At 48.5% G+C, this 18,486-nt stretch overlaps 3 protein-coding genes across 3 annotated transcripts; all 3 read right to left on the minus strand.

Moving 5' to 3' along the window:
* Nucleotides 1-2,297: 2,297 nt before the first annotated feature.
* Nucleotides 2,298-7,386, minus strand: LOC112872543 (S-adenosylmethionine carrier 1, chloroplastic/mitochondrial-like). Its single transcript, XM_025935569.1, has 12 exons — nt 7,231-7,386; nt 7,043-7,118; nt 6,417-6,499; nt 6,066-6,142; nt 5,610-5,700; nt 4,058-4,111; nt 3,892-3,987; nt 3,615-3,704; nt 3,162-3,213; nt 2,965-3,026; nt 2,802-2,882; nt 2,298-2,598 (listed from the first exon to the last, which is right to left on the minus strand). The coding sequence occupies exons 2-12, from the start codon at nt 7,092-7,094 to the stop codon at nt 2,473-2,475; spliced, it is 864 nt and encodes a 287-aa protein (XP_025791354.1). The 5' UTR covers nt 7,095-7,118; nt 7,231-7,386; the 3' UTR covers nt 2,298-2,472.
* A 240-nt stretch (nt 7,387-7,626) lies between these two features.
* Nucleotides 7,627-9,886, minus strand: LOC112876267 (uncharacterized protein At4g15970-like). The gene is made up of 3 exons (XM_025940340.1): nt 9,311-9,886; nt 8,613-8,993; nt 7,627-8,445 (listed from the first exon to the last, which is right to left on the minus strand). Exons 1-3 carry the CDS (start codon nt 9,698-9,700, stop codon nt 7,966-7,968), a joined length of 1,251 nt encoding a protein of 416 aa, XP_025796125.1. The 5' UTR covers nt 9,701-9,886; the 3' UTR covers nt 7,627-7,965.
* A 3,850-nt stretch (nt 9,887-13,736) lies between these two features.
* On the minus strand, nt 13,737-16,971 carry LOC112877620 (uncharacterized protein At4g15970-like). Its single transcript, XM_025941967.1, has 3 exons — nt 16,620-16,971; nt 15,270-15,644; nt 13,737-14,573 (listed from the first exon to the last, which is right to left on the minus strand). Exons 1-3 carry the CDS (start codon nt 16,851-16,853, stop codon nt 14,088-14,090), a joined length of 1,095 nt encoding a protein of 364 aa, XP_025797752.1. The 5' UTR covers nt 16,854-16,971; the 3' UTR covers nt 13,737-14,087.
* Nucleotides 16,972-18,486: the final 1,515 nt, after the last annotated feature.

Consider the following 18,486-nt stretch of genomic DNA (forward strand, 5'->3'; position numbering starts at 1 on the left):
CTCTATTTTACCCTTAACATATGGTCATCCGGATATATAGCAAAAGGTATATATCTAGAATTGTCAAAACAACCGACAATTTGGAACGGAAGGAGTATATACTAGCAATATGCCCGTACGTTGGAAAGCTATATAAATATATTGATTAATATGTAAAAATATATATATTATACTTATAATAATATTATTTTCTATTTTACTCGTTAAGCGCTAATTCTAAATGGTTTCGGACCCTTAACATATGGTTATCTGGATTTCGATTGATAGACCAAGCAAAGAACCATTACTTGCTTTAATAATAATAGAGATAGAGATACAGGGACCAGATTACATTATGCGACGGACTTTCATTGGGTTTCTTTGGTAGACCGCCGCGACAATGTAAACCATGGATCGAGGACTTTGTGGTTGGTTGCTTTGTTTTGTTCTAGCTGGGACCACCTTGCTTGTATTAAATCTCCCAGCATGCGTTGCTTGTGGTTGGTTAAAGTAGCGTCTAGCTAGACACATACTATATGGAACCTTGACAGGGTCAGTTCATGCAGCTAGCTCGATCGACCTTCCAATTTGAAGCTGCGAGCTCATGGTGGCTTTAGCTAATACAAGGACCGACGGAGGACGGAGGTCATCATTTACTAGCAAATAAACACCAGAGCTTGCAGCATTTAGCACCCAATTTATAACCTCATAAACTAAGTTGTGAAGATGCACCACAGCTCAGCTCTAGTTTGGAGGAGGAAATCGATCTATAGCCCCTTCAACAACATAAGAGAAACAGTGGCCATGTCTCTGCATCTCCTAGTACTAGACTTCTTGCCTCATCAACAATGGCAACGGCAGCTCCCTGCCAGTGCCACTTTCTTTGTACATGGAGTACATGTAGTTGCGTGTTACTCCTAGGAACTGCATTTGCCACTTAGGTTACTCACAATCCTAATGGGGAGTTTCATACATTTTATTCTCATTAATTACCATAACATATAGGATTTTCTGATTACATGGCATTAAATTTAAGAAGAGAGAGAACCGGTTTCATCTAAATAAAATCACTTGTACATGGATGCCAACTTTTGATGATCCGTGAATTTAAATTCTAGCTGAGCAGTTGGAGTCTATAAAACCATACTATGAATGGAAATCTCTATATACGATTTTCGTATCAAAAGGTGGCTGAGAGAGTGGCCACGTCACAGGCAATTTCTGGCCGATCGGACCAGATTGTGCGAGTCTTGATTATTTTGCAAAAAAGTCCTCGAACTTTAGAGAAATCAACCCGCAGTCTGACCTCCTCTCTTAGATAATTTTATGAAAAACTCACTGCTTTTCTCAAAATCAACCCGCAGTCCAACCTTCCCAGTTAAGGAAAATTTGCAAAAAAAAACTTAAGTTTTCACAAAATCAACCCGTCGTCCTGGTTCTCTCTTAGGAATTTTTTTTTCAAAAATTCTCAGATTTTAATTATATCAAACTACAACCTATTCCATTCATTATAATCAAAAGTTTTGGTGTTCACATGAGCAACATTATACGTACAATTTGAACACCAAAACGCATTGAAATCAAAAGTTGTTCAATATAGAATATGATTAAAAATTCAAAAATTACAACTTCATCATAGAGCAAATTTTAAAATTTAAAATGCTTTTGTAATTTGTTTGCACAAATGCTTGCATGCGATCCGTCGTACCTACAATATGGACACCAAAGCATCTTCAAATTAAAAAGTGTTCAATACAAAAGTTGCTCAGAATTTCAAAATCTATAGCTTTATTATATAGTACAATTTCAAATTTAAAGTGCTTTTACAATTCATTGCATAAAATTCGGACACCGAAATATCTTTACATCAAAAAGTTTTTAATACAAAAATTGCTCAAAATTTCAAAATCTAAAGCTTTGCTACACAACAAACTTTTCAAATAAATGATAACCAAAAATACTAAATATAAAAAATAGTTCTATTTCCATACAAAAATATATCCTACTTAAATAGAGAGTCCAAAAAAATATACCCAAGTATAATAACAGGCTGCAGACCATGACTACATTGCTCTATGTATGAGCTAAAATTTATATCAACTGAAATCCAACGACACGGAATACGGACCTACGCAGCAAAGCTGCGCAAAGTTCTTCCGATTCCAGCCACGGACTTCCTCCGTCTCCATGGAAGCAAACCAAGGCCTACCAAAGCCCACGACTGCCAGCCTGCTGGGCCTAACGTAGCCCATTCACGGCCTGTCCCTCCATTTACAGTTTCAACCGATGGCATTTCATGCGTTAAAACGAAAACAACGAGACGCAACCAACCACCTCCATTGTTGATGCGTTATGATGATTTATGAAACAAGTGTTTTACAAAAATGCTATGGACCAACTAGAAAACTGTTTATTTTGTATATCTAGTTACACAGAAGATTCATCGGCAAAAAGAAATTCAGATGCAATGTAAATCAATCAACCGAGCTTCCCTCATTCGTCCTTGATAGCCCGTAGCTCGCGGTTCCTCCTCTCAGCTAGCATAGACTTGGTTTTCTCCAGCACACCAAAGAAGATGGACCCACCGATGCCGATCCACAGAACTCGCGGCTCAATGCCCTGCCATTTCCCAACATGATCAGATCAGCCACTCAGAGCACACGAAATTCAACAACCCCAGACATGAGATGCAACTGAAAATAAGCGTTAGCCAGCTGTTGACCAATGGTGGGGGCAGGCAAGCAATGCAAGAGAGCGCCAACGCAACAGAATGCATTGCCTAAAAGTATTGAAGCTGTACATGCAGTGCAGGTGGCGCTTACCTTCAAGAAAGCCCTAGGGCCTTCCTCTCTTAGGATGGTCTGAGCACAATTTACAATTCCTGAGTACTGAGTTCCTTGTCCCTGTAAATGCAACCAACATGAAACTGGTCAGTCATGTAAATGGCGATTCCTACGTGGAATATAAGTTTGAAGAAGTATTCACCTGAACCATCAGTCTTGTCTTCATGACATCAAGGGGCGTTGTAATAGCTCCAGTAATGGCACCTAGCGAAACATGAAGGTACAAAATACAAGTGATTTGTTCAGAACCAGGAAATAAAAGAACCCAAGAAAGGGCAATCAGATACTGAGGAATTAAGATGAGGGTTACAAAATATTAGGCTGAGACTTTCATTATACCAGCAAAAGCACCAATAAGTGCATTCTCTGGATCATTCAACTCCCTCTTCGCCTGGAGGGGGAAAGGAAATGTGATAAGTACAAAGAATTGTCAAAAGTCCTAGTTACAGTTAATGCTGGACATTGGTTACAGAATACAGATATAGATTCTTAGTGAAGACCAAATAATATGAGCCATCAATCACGTCATTCAGTCCTAAAAAAATGAAGACTCTAGTAAAAATAAAGTAGCACGCCAAATCACATCATTTGTATTGACATCACGAGAGCAAAAGGATTTGATCATAGCAAAACTGTAACCTACTGGCCAACATTCGTTCAGGGACAACATGCAGCAATTATGAATGCTCAGCCTTGTATTTTAAGACAGTAAGTGGTTCAAACCATCATGCAGAAGCTTCATGAGTAGTTTGATGACAAAGAATAGTTGTATCAGCAATGATAGAGGAGTACCACAAGTTTGTAACCAATTCGAAGTTGCTCATATATGCAGAATTGAATGGCGTCGAATGGAAGATCTCGAAGTAGAAAGGAACCATAACCCTAGAACCAAAGCAACCAAGAGTTATAATGGATGTGGCATGATTTATTGTAAGATGGTGTAAATTGTACATATGAAATTCAACAGTCAACCACTCTTGAAAAAAAAGTTAGTATTACATTTCAAAAAATTGTTCCCATTTTTTTTCTTCAATAAGGGAAAATTAATTAAGATACCGCATATACATACAGCATATAGCCCTTTGAATCCTTCTTTAGCAACAATGAGGCGAACAGCATCAGGTGCTTTCTTGAATTGACCAGTTTGCATTCTTTGTTTCACCACCTGAATGCAGTAAGACCCAATTTGAGCGCAGTACAACACAAATTGGATAGAAATTATAATAATTACAAACCTCTGTAGGGACACGGACAAGAGAAGCAGCGATACCTCCAATGGCCCCAGCAGTCTGTACCATTTGCATTTAGAAAACATGGCCAACATAAATAATACGCAACATTGATGGGGAAGGCACAGAATAACATTTTTCTTTTGTAGTTCCGATACTAAAAAGAGATGCCATGGATATGTTTGCAGGTGAAATGAAAAGTGTCGGTACATACGGACAGGGGTACCTCCTGCTAGTGTACCCAACCCGAGGGGCGCAAGGTTATCCGTAACCTCACGCTAAGCCTTTGGGTGACGGGGCGTATGGCCCGGGCCTCACAGCTGGGGTCACGGTCCCCGGACCTTACCCCGTGCTCTAGCAGGACCGGCGCCTCCATGTGCCCACGAGGACAAGGTGCTCAGGAACGGCCACCGCGGGCCCAAACCACCGCGGGGTGGTCCGGTGCCGCCACGTGTGGAATCCGGACCCCCAGGGGGCCTGTGCACCTGGGCCGGCCTCGGGGGCCTGGACCTCCCTTCCCTCCGGGGAGGAGACCCGGTGCCGCCACGTGCCCCTGAGGATGCGGCTGCAAAGCCAGCTCTGCCACGTGTCCGGTGGCAGCCAGCCTTCAGCGGGACGCCAGCCCAACTACCGCATTAAATGCGGATAGGTGGGGTGCGCGTGCCCAAGACAGAGCATCGGCTGCCCACTGACACGTTGGGCAGGTATGCTGACACCACGGTAAGCCCGTCAGTTACCGAGGCGGCGCGTCGCATCACCACACCGCGTACGCAGGCGGGCGGCGTGTAGTCACATCACAGCGCCGCGCGCGTGAGCAAAGGGTAATTATGATCTGCTGCAGGAGGGCTGCGGCGTGCGCTGCTACAGTGTGCGCGGAGGCTACAGCATGGCAGGTCAACATAGCTCCTTCGCATGTCAGCGGGAATTGACCCAACAGTGACAGCACGTCTTCCACTGTGCGTGTCACTGACAGCAGGCACTGTGCTAGCGAGACGGCACATGACCATACCCTGGTAGAGGATACGCACGGAGGCCGAAGAGCAGGATTTCCAAATCTGTAGCATCTAAGGCTCCAATGTATACATTATTTAATATGTCGCTGGGCCCACCTGTCGGGACCACACTCAGTGTACGCGCTCCCCTTGAGCCTATAAAAGGGAGACCGCGCACGTTAGAACAGAGAATCACAAAAAAAGCTTAGGCACACCCGCACAAGCTCTCTAAGGTTCACTTAAGTTCTCTCGAGCCTTACAGACACTCACAAGCTTCCACAGGCTCTCACAAGCAATACAACACACAGTGGACGTAGAGTTTTACGCTCCGGCGGCCCGAACCACTCTAAAACCTTGTGTGTTTCCTATATTTTACGCCTCTTGATCAAGCAACCCTAGACTTTCCCAAAACTCATCCTAGACTAGGATTAGGCGGGTGCATTCCGCCACCCGGCTGGAGATTTCCTCCGACAAAAAGGTACATGTATAGACAGCAAAGCCATCCAACAAGCATTGTTTTAAGAAATCTGGTAGTACGACAGAAGGCTAAATCTGTACTAACTTACAAAATGGGCAACAGCACTCAAATTTTCAGGAAGTGTCTCCAATAGTTTTCTTTTAGTAGGTTCATACACTCCCACAAATATCGCAGAAGCCCTGGAATAAGTTATAGATATGTTAAGAAAAATCACATACACAGGATCAATATAAGACAGCAATATCATCCCATGGTATCTTTGCATAAGGTGAAATAATGGAATATGACTTCTTAATATGTGCATGCTAGTCAGTTAAAATGTGAAACAGCACTTGATCAGCTAATGAAAATATAACAGGAAGTGCATCACATCATGAGTTATTACTACTACTTCAATATAGCATCCAACAGAAGTTGGTGCCACGTAAGATAAGCTCACAGCTTACAGACCAAAATTGCCTTAATAATCAACCAAATATCATGCAAAAGGTATAACAAGTAAACATCTAAGATGCTATATGAAGAAGACATATAATGTACTCACGGGAGAACACCAGCAAGATTTCCAGCTAATCCAGAATAGAGGCCTTTCCATTCAATTCGGCTTCCACCTCGAGCAGCCTGCAAAAATCACAAATTTCTGACAGTGTCATATTAATATTCCAAGGTACTGGTAATGATTAGCAGAAAAATTGACTCATATGGGAAACTAGAAACGCAACATAATTTGAAAAACTAGGCAGCCAATGTCATTTTTTGGACCATGAGTGGAATAGGATTTAGTTGTCATTCAAGCATGCTTAGATGAATATTTTGTATGCGCAACACATACTGCTCCTGTTCTCAAGATGTCAGGTTGTAGAAACAGCTATCGTGCAGCATAAAGATGATTGACCTGAAGCCTGGTTTTTATCGTGTCAATTGGGTACAGTGCTGTTTCAACCACAACACCAGCGGTTCCTCCAGCTATGCTGCCTTCTGAAAAAGACAAAGTTATACAACGATCAGTGTCATTTTCCTTTACCAGAAGGCAGCTGAACTATATTGAGCCGAACTGAGCAAACAGCAAAGATTTTCTAAGCCCAGCAATACAGTTAGCGATACAAGGCCAACCACCAGTCCACCACTCAAACCCTCCAGACATAACCACATCCACAATGGACAAGGTTTCAATAAGAAACTAGCTCTCAGAGCAGCAGGATTGCCATATTACAATCAGCATACTCCAGATTATGCTACATTACGACCTAAGCTATAATATTGTGACTAATGACAGAAAGGGGATGTTCTGGTCAAAATAAAAGAGTAAGGTGATGTTATAGCACTTATGCAGAACCCCTGCAGTTAAACCCAGCTAGGGTTTTGTTTAACCGATTTCATCATGGAACTTAGCAGCAACTTCCTAGCTCACACCAGTGACCATGAGCAACCAAAAATTCTGGCTGCACTGCGGAGCACAGATCCAACAAACACAAAGAGATAATACTACGGAGAGAGATATGATAAGAGAGATCGACGCACCGAGCAAAACCTGTAGGAAATTGAATGATTTCTCTTCTCCACCTTCTCCCATGTCTGAATCCGGTGGCGGGCGTAGCTGCAGGCAATGGCGATTCAATTGAAAACCCCCAGGAAAACTTGGTAAATGTACTGGTATGTGCGCAGTAAAGTTGAAAACAATCCATCCAAGCAAGCTAGGGCGCCCTTACCAAGGAGAGGGGAACCCAGTCCGAGCCGGATGCCCAGTGCCGGCAGAGACGAGGAGCCGGGGCAGGGTGCGACGGCGCGGCTGCCGGCGGGCGGGTAGGCGAATTTGGGAGGGGGCCCCGACCCGACCTGCTCGGGGTTTATCTATCGCTTTATCAGGAGCGGGGAGCGGGCAAAATGGCTGGCTGGCTTGCTTTGCTGTTTGCTCTGGTGAGGGGAGGGGAGGAGGAAGAGAGAGACGGACCGCGAGAGTGCGTGGGCCGTTCTTATGGGCCTTGTTTCCTCATGTATTTAGGCTCAGCCCACACAGCTCAGGGCCTCTCCATTCTTCTTTTTTATTAGAGATGAAATATTTATTGATTGATTGTCTGGTGTGGTGTATATAGAAGACACACTACTTCACAAAGTAGTAAGTTTACAGATACTTTTCTGGTATACAGTAGAGGACTGGTATCCAACAAACCCGACTTTGTCACCTTGTCTGAATGTCTGGTACATACTATCCAAGACACTACAGTACTAGTATAGTAGTATGCTTCACAAAGTACTTAAGTGTACAGGTATTTTGCTGGCTATTATTACACAAAGTAGGAGTAAAGGGCAACTATTCTGGTATCCAACAAATCTATCCGAAAGAAAAACAAATAATCCATCAATCCAGAATCCGCCGTGTATTCAAATGCAACTGACGAGTCCACCATGGATGGATGCTCGATCAATCAGTGATTCGGTGGCCATCAGTGGATGCAGGCTCCCGGGACTGTCCACTTGGCGTGTTGCTTTGCCCAGTGCGGCATCGCCGTGTAGTTCCTCCAGTCGGCGAGCAGGGTCCTGAGGTCCCTGAGCTTGTTTCCCAGCCCGACGCAGCAGTTGGCGTGCATGGTGCAGATCCTGCGGAGGTCCTTGCCGTAGCTGCAGAAGCCTCCCATGAAGGCCGGGTCCATGTACTGCAACCGCAGCCGGAGGTCCCTGACGAGCCCCTTCTTGATGGCGTTGAACACCGGCTGCTCGTTCCTGCCCGGGTACCTCTCCCTCGCCTCGTGCCACGCCCTGGTCATGGCGATCGTCCGCTTGTTGGGCCTCACGTGGAAGAAGCCCGTGTTGGGGAAGTTGTCCATGTTGTCGGGGTCGCCGAAGAAGACGTCGCTGGAGATGCTCATGTCCGCGTACGCCGTCACGTGCTTGAACGGGTTCCGGAACCACAGGATGTCAACGTCCTATATATTGCATTCATCAGTTGCATTGCCATCACCGATCGATCGATGAATGAATGAATGAATTACCAAGAGGATCGATCGGATGATCAATTAATTAACTTGCATATAATATCTATATAATTCAGGCCAGGCCAGGCCAGGAGCCCAGGATGGACACTACCACTCACGGTGAAGAGGAAGTTGTATCCGAGCTGGAGCACCCGGCGCTGGAGCTTGAGCTTGCTCCAGACGAGCTCGAGGTACTCCTTGGAGAGGAAGAACTTGGCGGAGGCGAAGTCGATGCCGGGCATGGTGTAGAGGTAGCAGTGCGGGTGCAGGGCGCGGCAGCGCGCCATGGCCATCGGGTCCATGGCCACGATGAGGACGTGGTCCAGCAGGTCCGCGATGCCGTCGCCGACGCGGAAGCTCTCCAGGAAGAGGTCCAGCAGCGACCCCGGCGCCGCCCACGCGTGGTTCACGCACGTGATGATCACCGTCCGGTCGTCCGGCGTCGCCGCGCGCGCCACCACCGCGGCAAGGCCGGGGAACTCCGCGTCGTCGGCCTCGCCCTGCGCCATGCGTGAAACATGAGTGTTTCGATTTCCTTTTTTTTCTTTTGGAAGAAACTTGAGATGGCAGCAAATCGAATAAAAGCAGGTAAAGTTGCAGCGCTGGAGTGAGATGCAATTGATCAGGTAGGCATCGTCGTCCTCATACGTCATTCCCGATACCTCCCAAATTATTCGGTTTTCGGCCGATGTCAACGATCTTCGATAAAACACGCGGATCGAGCAAATTCGGTAGAGGCCAGGAAGGGGAAAAAAATCGACGAACAGCATATCTCGCTGGGCAACTGAACAGGAAATCCATCTGTGAACCAGCCAACCTCTTGTTGGCGATGTGCGGGAGTGGCCGGAACGCGGCCTAGATCATCGGCGGTAGCAGCAGTGGTGGTAGCGCCAGCTGCTGCAGGCTTCATCAGCTTTGTGGCGTTCGCCTGCACGGGAACGGCTGTCTGCAGCTGACCATCAGCTGCGGCAACGATCGCCGCCGGACCTGCGGGTGCCGACGGCGGGGAAGACGGAGAAGTCCCGCCCCCGCCGCGGCCTGATGGTGACGACAACGATCTGGACCCGAAGAATTGCACCGGCGCCCTGGGGCGGGTGAGTTCCTCGGGGCGGCGCTGCAGGAGCAGCACGAGGGTGAGCGCGGCGACGCAGCCGAGCACGAAGGACGCCGCCTGGCGCCCCGCAGCCTCCGCGGCGACCTTCGCCATCTATCGCGGCCGCTTATTGATCGATCAGTGGCGGCGGCCGGCTGGCTGGCCGGCCTTAACTCGCTAGTACACAGCCTGCTGTAGTACACACACTGTCCACGCTAGTGTAGTGTAGAGCGAGAGATGATGTGCCGATCGATGTGGGTGCAGTGCAGCAGGCTCCCTAGCTTAAGTAGAAGTAGAAGGGGCGGCGGCCTGACCTCTTGGAATTTGCAGACGTAACAAGTCGTACGCGGCGGCACCTAGCTAGAGCGAGCTAGCCCAGCACAATTTATACGCTCTCTGCTCTGACAGAAGAAAGAAATTAGTAAACCAAGTGCTTTGACAGTGAACTGGGAGCTAGAATACGGAATGCTTTGGAAGCTTCCTCTGTAGTAGTGAACTAGCAAGTATAAATACCTGTAGCAGTGCAGTCGTGCAACATTTTTTCTTTTGAAAGAAAGCAACATTTTTATTTTTTTTTAAGGACAACTACGGCAGATAAAAATGTTCTTGTTTGTGCGTGGTGACCTGATTGATGGGTGGCTCGGCCTTGAGAGTTGGTGCCAGCCGGGGAGGATCGGGTCCCCATGGATGCACACGCACATGCTGATCGACGACATCATCTGACTATCTGTATATCCATGGGCGGCCATGGCCGACGGATGGAAGGAAGGACACCAAGTAAAGTCGCAATGGTATTCGATCTCTGCTGCTCGCGTCATCAGTCATTCATGGGAAATCCGCGGCGGTGATGCGCTCATTTGCCAATTCCGCCGCCGGCCGGCCCTCGATCTATCATCAGGCTGTGGTCGTCTCTCGATGATCAGGATCAAGTCCCGGCATGCGTGTAGGTCTAGCTCACCGCCGTGTCTGCTTCCCAGTTTCAGAATTCGATGATCTTCCTCCGCCCTCTCAACTGAAAATTCGATCCGTTCAGTCACAAGAATAATTGGTGGCCTGCTGCTGTCAAAAGGTTGCCATGTATAGGTACTGAGTGAAGCAGCAGACATGGCAAAATATATACGTACTAAGTACTACTATATATATATATACATCGATCGAGCATTTCAAGCAGAATTAGAATAACACATCATTTTCTATTTTTAATTGAGCTCTTTGCCGGCCTGTACTTTAATTCCGGCGCTAGTTCAAAATTATAGGTCATATAGCTTTTGCTTATATATCTAAACATAGTGTATATTTAGCTGCACAGTGAACACAACGTTTCTAGAAATGCTAAAACGACCTATATAATTTGTTATGTATCACTGGTTTCACCTTTTGCGTGCTGTTGTTCATTTGATTTGCTCACCCACCAACTAACTAACTAACCAACTAAAAGTGCCATATTGCTTGGCATTCGACGGAAAATTAAGTGTCATGCTTGCCATCCGATGCGGGTGCGGGTGCGGGTCGATCGTTACTAGCCTAACATGTTAGGTCGTCATCCCCCATATATATACATATATATATATATATATATATATATATATATATATATATATATATATCGCGTCAGTACTGGTACTTATTTAATTTAAAAGGAACTGGTAGCAGCAGCAACATCATCTGCCGGCGATTACTGTAGCTCGCAATCAAATGGCCAGCTCTTGTTGCATGCTATGCTATGCTGTGCTCGCTCAATAAATCAAACAGCTCAGCTCCGGACCTCCGTGTTTAACGCCAAACAGGGGAACCAAATCTCGCTTTTTTGTCCTTGCTCGGCGGGCCGGGGCTGCATCAGTTCCATTCCACAGAAATCTCCAGACTGCGCCTGCCGTGCGTCCGGTCTTGGAATGGAATTCCTCCTCCTCAGCTAGCTAGCTACCATAGATCCTCGACAAAACTAAGAGCGAGACGCTTCAAACTCGACCAGATCGATCAGTGTGATTTTCTTTTTCCAAAGATACTGCCAGCCATAGGTTGATACAATCAATACTGAATAATGCTCCTACGTCTGTCGTCACAGCAGCACTACATTGCCATAGCTAGCTAGTCCCCCCCCCCCCCCCCCCTTTTTTATTTTTCTTGCAAAACTACTCCATATGGGTGTCTTTTTCGGCGGTAGCGTTCAAGACTGTTGCTCATCTGCTCACCCGTCAACTAGTGACGTGGACAGGCGCTACGTGGCGGCGTGCTACGCAGAGTCTCCATACGAACGGAACAGAAGGTTCAGCTGGCACATCCCGATCAGCGCTCCATATAGTACTGCTACTTGCTTTAATCTGGCCGCTCCATCAATGAAGAATTATGTATGCAGATCCAGTACTACGCGCAGCCAGCGCTTGGAGAATCTTCCTTGCTTGCAGTGCCACTGCTGATGATGTGCTGGGACTTAGGAGCCGGACTGAGCAGCTAATAAGCAAGCTGGAAATTAACAGATAAGTGCCAACCTTGTCGATCATTTGATGGGCCGTTTACTAGCCTAACATGTTAGTTAGGCAGGTCATCCCATATCATGTCGCACATCACAATTCTGGAGTCCGGACAGACGTTCGAGTCGTCTCACATGCTGCACGTTAGCCTGTCAGGGGAATACAGCATGATGGGGTGAACCCATTTCCCAAGGGAGCTGCCACCCAATCATCATGCACACGGCTCAGATTTGTTACTGTGATAGTGTGTTGCTCGGTACCAAGCATGCATCATGCATTATTAGGGCAGTGTGCAATCTGCAACAGCTACCATCACTGAATACTTATGTAAAGTGGATTAGTACTCACAAAGAGAGCATGCACAGCGCAGCAGGCCCGGCCTTTTGTACATCAAGATTCACGAGTGCTAGCTAGTAAGCAAAGACGCAGCTAGTATCTATGCGGTGGCCGGTAGCTAGCTCAACGAACTCAGCTGCCACCAACCCATCTTTTTTGAACTGCCTAGCATCAACATCTGGTTAGGTCGCCGATCGCTCTTACATGCTCGCTCAATCAATAATCAGCCGCAAGGCCCTTTTTGTTTACCGCCAAACCGGGGAACCCGGACCTGTGCGCTTTCGTCACAACTTCCGCTCTCGTCCGTGCTCGGCGGGGCTGCAGGAATTCCACAGAAATCTTGATCTGAAAACAGTATGTGTTTTCTTCTTCTTCTTCTTCTTCTAGGCTGAAAGCAGTGCGCTTTCTGATCCTCAATAATACAGACTCGGCAATAAGGAGGAGCTGTTCCAAACAGTACCTGAGCGACACCAAGCAGGGAACATCAAGCAAAGCGCGTACAGCATTTAAGATAGGAAAGGGTCCTGCTCTAGCTCTCTACTACTCTGGACCGGCCGTAGCTCACCCATGCCCTGCCATGCTCCTCATCAGGGCTTCTCCTCCTCTCCATCATGTATCCCCACTGGTCACTGGATCCACGTATACACTACTCTGCTGTTCCATGAAAACTACACTAGGAGGATTAATTTGGTAAACGCCGCAATAATTTAGGTCAGGTGGTCGGTGCTAGTGCTAGTCACGACTCACTGCCCTTGATCTTGTTCTTTTTTCCCTTAATTCCCTAGGAGAGGGACAATAGGGATGGCCTGCTGATATACAGGTACGGGTTACCAGAAAATGAAGAAAACACAAACACCCATGTTGGTTCCGTTCCCTAGCAGGTCAGAGCTTCTTCTGCATACCTTTGCCATAGCAATAATAACGCTTGACTAGAGTACATGGATTCTTTAACTCCCCATGGACGTCACCCATCAATTTTTGTTTGAGTTAATGGATGTGTTCAAATTCTGTCCGATCGTCTTCGAAAAAGTTCCTAATCTTGCAATCCGGCCCATTTATGTTATGGTAGCATTGGTTCTGGCCCATTTGAAGGGCCTATGAACTTTGCCCCACCAGAACAAACCTGGGAGGCTTTACTGGCTTTGTCCATGGATCCAGCCCATCATATATGGAGTTCTGGGGCGCGGCTCCAACAGTGGCCCATGTGAATTTGGTGGAGCCTGCAATGCAAAGCAAGCACAAGACTTTGCTGTGGACCAAGAGAGAGAAGCACGAATTCGATCGTAACAAATGGGCGCTGCTGCGTTCATTTTTAAATTTACAGGTGCAGAGAGAAGAGGGGCTGATGATACATAGAATTTATATTTGTATATAACCTTTGTTGTGTACATACATACGGAGGGAGCAGCAGTATAATTTAACCATCTCTCGGTTCTACCTAGCCTTTCATCACAAATCAAAAGAATCAAACCTACCCAGCTCCCTTGTATCTCCTCAAACTTAATTTACGCCAAGAAAGAAGCAGCGGAGAGAGAATGGACAAGAAGCCAGCCACCTGAACGCACGCGCTAGCTGCTGGCCTCGCCGTGCACATCGATCGATCGAGTGCACCGGCGCGGCCGATCTCGATCGAAAACGAATAATGGATCATCATCGGACCTAGCTCTAGCTAGCAAAGGCTCATCACACCTCGATCAGTGAATGCAGATTCCTGGGAGCTTCCACTGGAACTTCCCGGCGCGTCGCTCCTCGGTCGTTCCGGCGGTGTAGTTCCTCCAGACGTCGAGGACTCCCCGGAGGTCGTGGAGCTTGGCGCCGAGCCCGACGCAGCAGTTTGCGTGGAGCGTGCAGATCTTGTTGAGGTCCTTGCTGAGCTGGCAGAATCCGCTGATGTAGGTGGTGTCGAGGAACTGGATGGCGAGGTCGAGCTTGGCGGCCATGTCGTGCTTGATGAGGTTGAACACGTCCTGCTCGTGCTTCCCGAAGAAGCGCCACCGCCCCTGCTGCCACGCCCGGTAGAAGTCGATGGTCTTGGCCGACGACCGCACGAAGAGGAAGCCGCCGTTGGGGAAGTTGCGCAGGCTGTAGGGGTCGCCCATGTACACGTCGCTGGAGATGGCGATGTCCGCCGCCATCGAGATGTGCCGGAACGGGTCACGGAACCACATCACGTCAACGTCCTGCATGCAAACCAAACCATATAGTATATACGTTAATTGCTTTTTTGTTTAATAAATTCTCGGCACTCATCATCTCATCAGTAATAAAGCATCATGCATCGTCGTGTAACTACTGCTACTACTAGATAGATAGATAGATAGATAGATAGATTCTTCTTCTTCTTCGTGCATCGGCAACGACGGTAGGATTGCTGTCGTCGGCCACCTACTGATGATGTTTATCCTTGAGAAGAAGGAATAAAGTTTCTAGGAATGGCGTTTGCCGTCGTCGGACTCGCAGTCACGTCAAGCGAACCGTCCAGAAGGAAGTTACGGTACCGTTTGTGTGTGTCGCCTAGTACTCGCTAGTCTTTGGAATTTTTTAGGCCTCACAGTGCAAGTAGTAACAAGCAGTTGGCTCAGGAATCAGCCGCTTGTCAACAGCAATCGCCCTATCAGCCAAGACATTTTCAAAGTCCAAGCAGAACAGTGCAGCAGCGGCTGGCAACCAATCAGCAGTCGGGCATGCCTGACTGGATTGTTCAACAACCACCGATCAGAACCCCGTAACTAACCCACTCAGGGCGGCCGGCCGGCATGATCGTTCTTCGTCCGTGTGTGCAGCATGTGGGTGCCGTTACGCAACCAATTAACGAGTGAAGGCATGATGATTGATCTCAAAGAAATAAAAACAGCAAGGAAGAGAAGGGCACTGACCGTGAAGAGGAAGTTGTATCCGAGCTCGAGCACGGTCTGCTGGAATCTGTTCCGGCCCCACATCATCTCGAGGTAGTCCTTGCTCATGAACATCTTCTCCGACCGGTAGTCGACGCCGTTGGAGGTGCGGAGGAAGTAGCAGTGGCGGTGCACGGCCTGGCACCCCTGGTACGCGGCCGGGTCCATGGTGACGATGACGAGGTGGTCCAGCAGGCGCGCGACGCCGCCCTCCCCGGTGCGGAAGCTCTCGAAGAAGAGGTCGAGCAGGGAGCCCGGGCGCGTCCACGCCGCGTTGATCTGCGTCATGATCACCGTCCGGTCCTTGGTGGCCGCACGCCGCAGCACCTCCTCAAGGTCGCCCCAAGGCGACGGCGCCTGCACGCATTTTTGGTCTCAATCTGCTGAGAATTGGAATTTCATTGCTACTGCTGCTAGTTAATAGTTAATCCCGTTATTAACATGCCAAATGCATGGTGGTATATGCTGCGTTGCTGCTACAGATGGGATAGGTTTTCGAAAACCTGAGGCAGGTGCGATCTTTCACATTTACTTTTGTTGGATGCTAGTGCAGGCCAATCAGTGCAGCAGCAAAGCAGCCATTCTAGCTCTCCCCCTCTACGCATGAGCTGCGTGTGCAGAAATGGTTGGTGCGCCCATGCCTGCCTCTGCTACGCTACGCATCATGAAGGGTTTCCCAAGGCCACGTGGGCCCGGCAGCACCGGGGGGACGGTGGACGTGGCAGTAGTAAAAAAGCATGCCGACAGTGGCCGCGGTGGGGAGCAGAGCAGAGGACAAATGGTGCGAGGGGAGACGGGAAAGTGGTTGGCAACACAACGCACATACTACATATACTCCGTGGGAAAAGAAATTACTAGAGACGTGAGCTGGTCCGGCTTTTGGGATTTAGGCTTTGGGTGACAGATAATAAACTAGGCACGACCCTTGACGCTTTTGTTAAGGTGTCGCCGTCAGGCGACGTAACTTGTTCAACGGGGGGATTCCCATTCTCCCGTGGTTTATGCTGGCTGAATGGAAGGGCATACATACAATACAAATGGGCATCTCCGGGCTGTGGTTACTAGTTTGGAAATAATTAAATAGTAGGAACATAGTAACATGCTTTTTTTTATTAAAAAAAATCGAAGCAGGCTGCAGTTAGAAATCGACGGAATTTATTTATTTATTGCTGGGGATCAAATTGTGAGAAGGGATCGATTGGTGTTAGCAGCACGTAATTCGCGGACAAGTACTCTGACGATCAGGCATAATAATCACCATCATCATCAGAAGCGACCGAGCGAGGGGGGGAAAAATAGAGAAGAGAGCAGGAAGGCGAAAACGCGTCGTACCTCTACCGGCGCCGGCGCCGGCGCGGTGACCTCTCCGTTGCCGTCGGCCACGGCGTTGTCGGAGGAGGCGAGGCGGAGGTCGTTGGTGGCGTTTCCAGAGCTGAAGGCGGAGATGTCTGCGAGGCGGCGCGTGGGGCTGGCGGACATGAAGAAGAGGACGCAGACGGTGGCCATGGCGGCGCCGAGGACGAAGGACACCAGCGGGCTAATGCTGCTCACGTCGCCGCCCTTCATGGTGGCGGGGCGGGCGATGGGTTGGGTTGGTTGTGGAGGGGCGAGGGCGGGAGGAGGAGGAGGGCCAAGCAAGGCTGCTTCTTATGAAGCAGAAGAAGAAAGTGATGGCGGCCAGAGAGGAAATTAATCAAACGCAAACAAATGTCGCGGCGCGGCGAGGGGTCCAGGTTATTAGCGGCGACAGAGTACACGTCATCTATGCTATGTGATTCCCTCCCCTCCCTCCCACACGGTTTGTTTGTTGGGCTCGTGGGGTGGGGCTGCGTGCGGCGGCGGCGGCTGCCCGGTCCGGTCGTTGGCCCTGCCTGCTCTGGACGTGCCCTTCCTCCGGCTGCCGCTAGTTGTCCGTCGGCCAGCGCTGAAGTCGTCGCTCGTCGGTGGTATCATAACATACCATGCCGACAATCATGGTCATGGACGATGCAGCAGCTCTGCTCGCCGTTTCCCGCGTGCGTGGGAACCCTGCAGCACAAGAAGCGTTGCGTGGTCAAAGCCCTGCAGCACCCTCGCTCGCTTTCAGTTAGTTTCTCGCGGTGGCGCAGCGCACCCACCGTGTTCGACGCGCGGCCGCCCATCATCGGGGGCGACAAAAAAAAAAGCATCTCTTGTGTATGGTATGGAGCCAAGAAATTCCCCGCTTCTGGCGTAAACAACGATCCCTGCGGAAAAGGCTAACGCCAATTCCGGGATCAGACACTGCACAACACTGCACAGGGCTGCTGGCTGCTAATCCGTCGGTGCCCTTTTCCCCCGCCAATCCTCTTCTTCGTCTATCCTTTCGCTTTCACATGCTTCTTTTTGCAGCACTCCCTTTTGATTCCTGTGCTGTGCCGCCTCCTTGTTTTTATCTCTATACATACCACTAGCCCCCGTGACTTGTGCTGAGAAAGGCAAAGCAGATGAAAAGCGCCGACTTCTGCAGCTGCTGCTGAGTAGCGATTGAATGCCCAACCAGATCGCAGCGAACGCTGTGCAGAGAGTGAAAGAACAGCAGAGTCCAGGGCTGTACTGCCATCGGCCGAATTCAGGAAAGAGCAGAATAAGTAGTTAGTCCAGGACTGACAGGCACATCATCACCAGCTACTGCTGATTCTTCCAGTCAATCGTGCCTAACCATGCCATACGCGTCAGCTTCATTGATTTGGTGCTGCATTCTTGGCTGGAGCTTCATTGAATTCAATTAAGCTCGGCCAAGCCTTGATCGCTTGCCTTTCTGCTTTGCTGCCTTTTATTTAGTTTCTCCTGCTCCTAACCAAACCAGCAGATTTTATTAAGCTCCTTTCTGGCAAGAGTTGGTCAGGAAAAAGAAAAGGAAAAACTGCTCCGGTCAACTGCATGACGTGATGACTCGGCCGGATTTCACACCGTAAATCACGCTGGAACCTGGGACGCGACTACTGTTGCATCCATCCATAGCAAGTTTGGTTTGAAAGTAGGCTGGGGATCGAGAGAATATATGTTTGAAAGTAGGCTGGGCCTCACGCAGCATACAGTAGCTAGCACACAGGCTTTGACTTCCAAGGACAGCTGTTTTTGATTTGGAAGCTTCCTCTCCTTTTCATTCATGAGGCTGTTTTTGATTCTAGTTATGTGCGATAAGTACGCATGATGCGTTGGCACCGACCCATTAAAG

Source organism: Panicum hallii, chromosome 9 (genome assembly GCF_002211085.1).
Source record: "Panicum hallii strain FIL2 chromosome 9, PHallii_v3.1, whole genome shotgun sequence".
Lineage (NCBI taxonomy): Eukaryota > Viridiplantae > Streptophyta > Magnoliopsida > Poales > Poaceae > Panicum > Panicum hallii.

Coding starts and splice junctions, on each gene's coding strand:
- LOC112877620 (XM_025941967.1), bottom strand. CDS start 16,853: ATGAAGGGCGGCGACGTGAGCAGCATTAGCCCGCTGGTGTCCTTCGTC. Junction 15,645..16,619: donor CGGCGCCGGCGCCGGTAGAG/GTACGACGCGTT, acceptor AAATGCGTGCAG/GCGCCGTCGCCTTGGGGCGA. Junction 14,574..15,269: donor GATACAACTTCCTCTTCACG/GTCAGTGCCCTT, acceptor GTTTGCATGCAG/GACGTTGACGTGATGTGGTT.
- LOC112876267 (XM_025940340.1), bottom strand. CDS start 9,700: ATGGCGAAGGTCGCCGCGGAGGCTGCGGGGCGCCAGGCGGCGTCCTTC. Junction 8,994..9,310: donor CCGCACATCGCCAACAAGAG/GTTGGCTGGTTC, acceptor CGCATGGCGCAG/GGCGAGGCCGACGACGCGGA. Junction 8,446..8,612: donor GATACAACTTCCTCTTCACC/GTGAGTGGTAGT, acceptor TGCAATATATAG/GACGTTGACATCCTGTGGTT.
- LOC112872543 (XM_025935569.1), bottom strand. CDS start 7,094: ATGGGAGAAGGTGGAGAAGAGAAATCATTCAATTTCCTACAGGTTTTG. Junction 6,143..6,416: donor CGATAAAAACCAGGCTTCAG/GTCAATCATCTT, acceptor TGATTTTTGCAG/GCTGCTCGAGGTGGAAGCCG. Junction 3,705..3,891: donor GATTCAAAGGGCTATATGCT/GTATGTATATGC, acceptor CTTTGGTTCTAG/GGTTATGGTTCCTTTCTACT.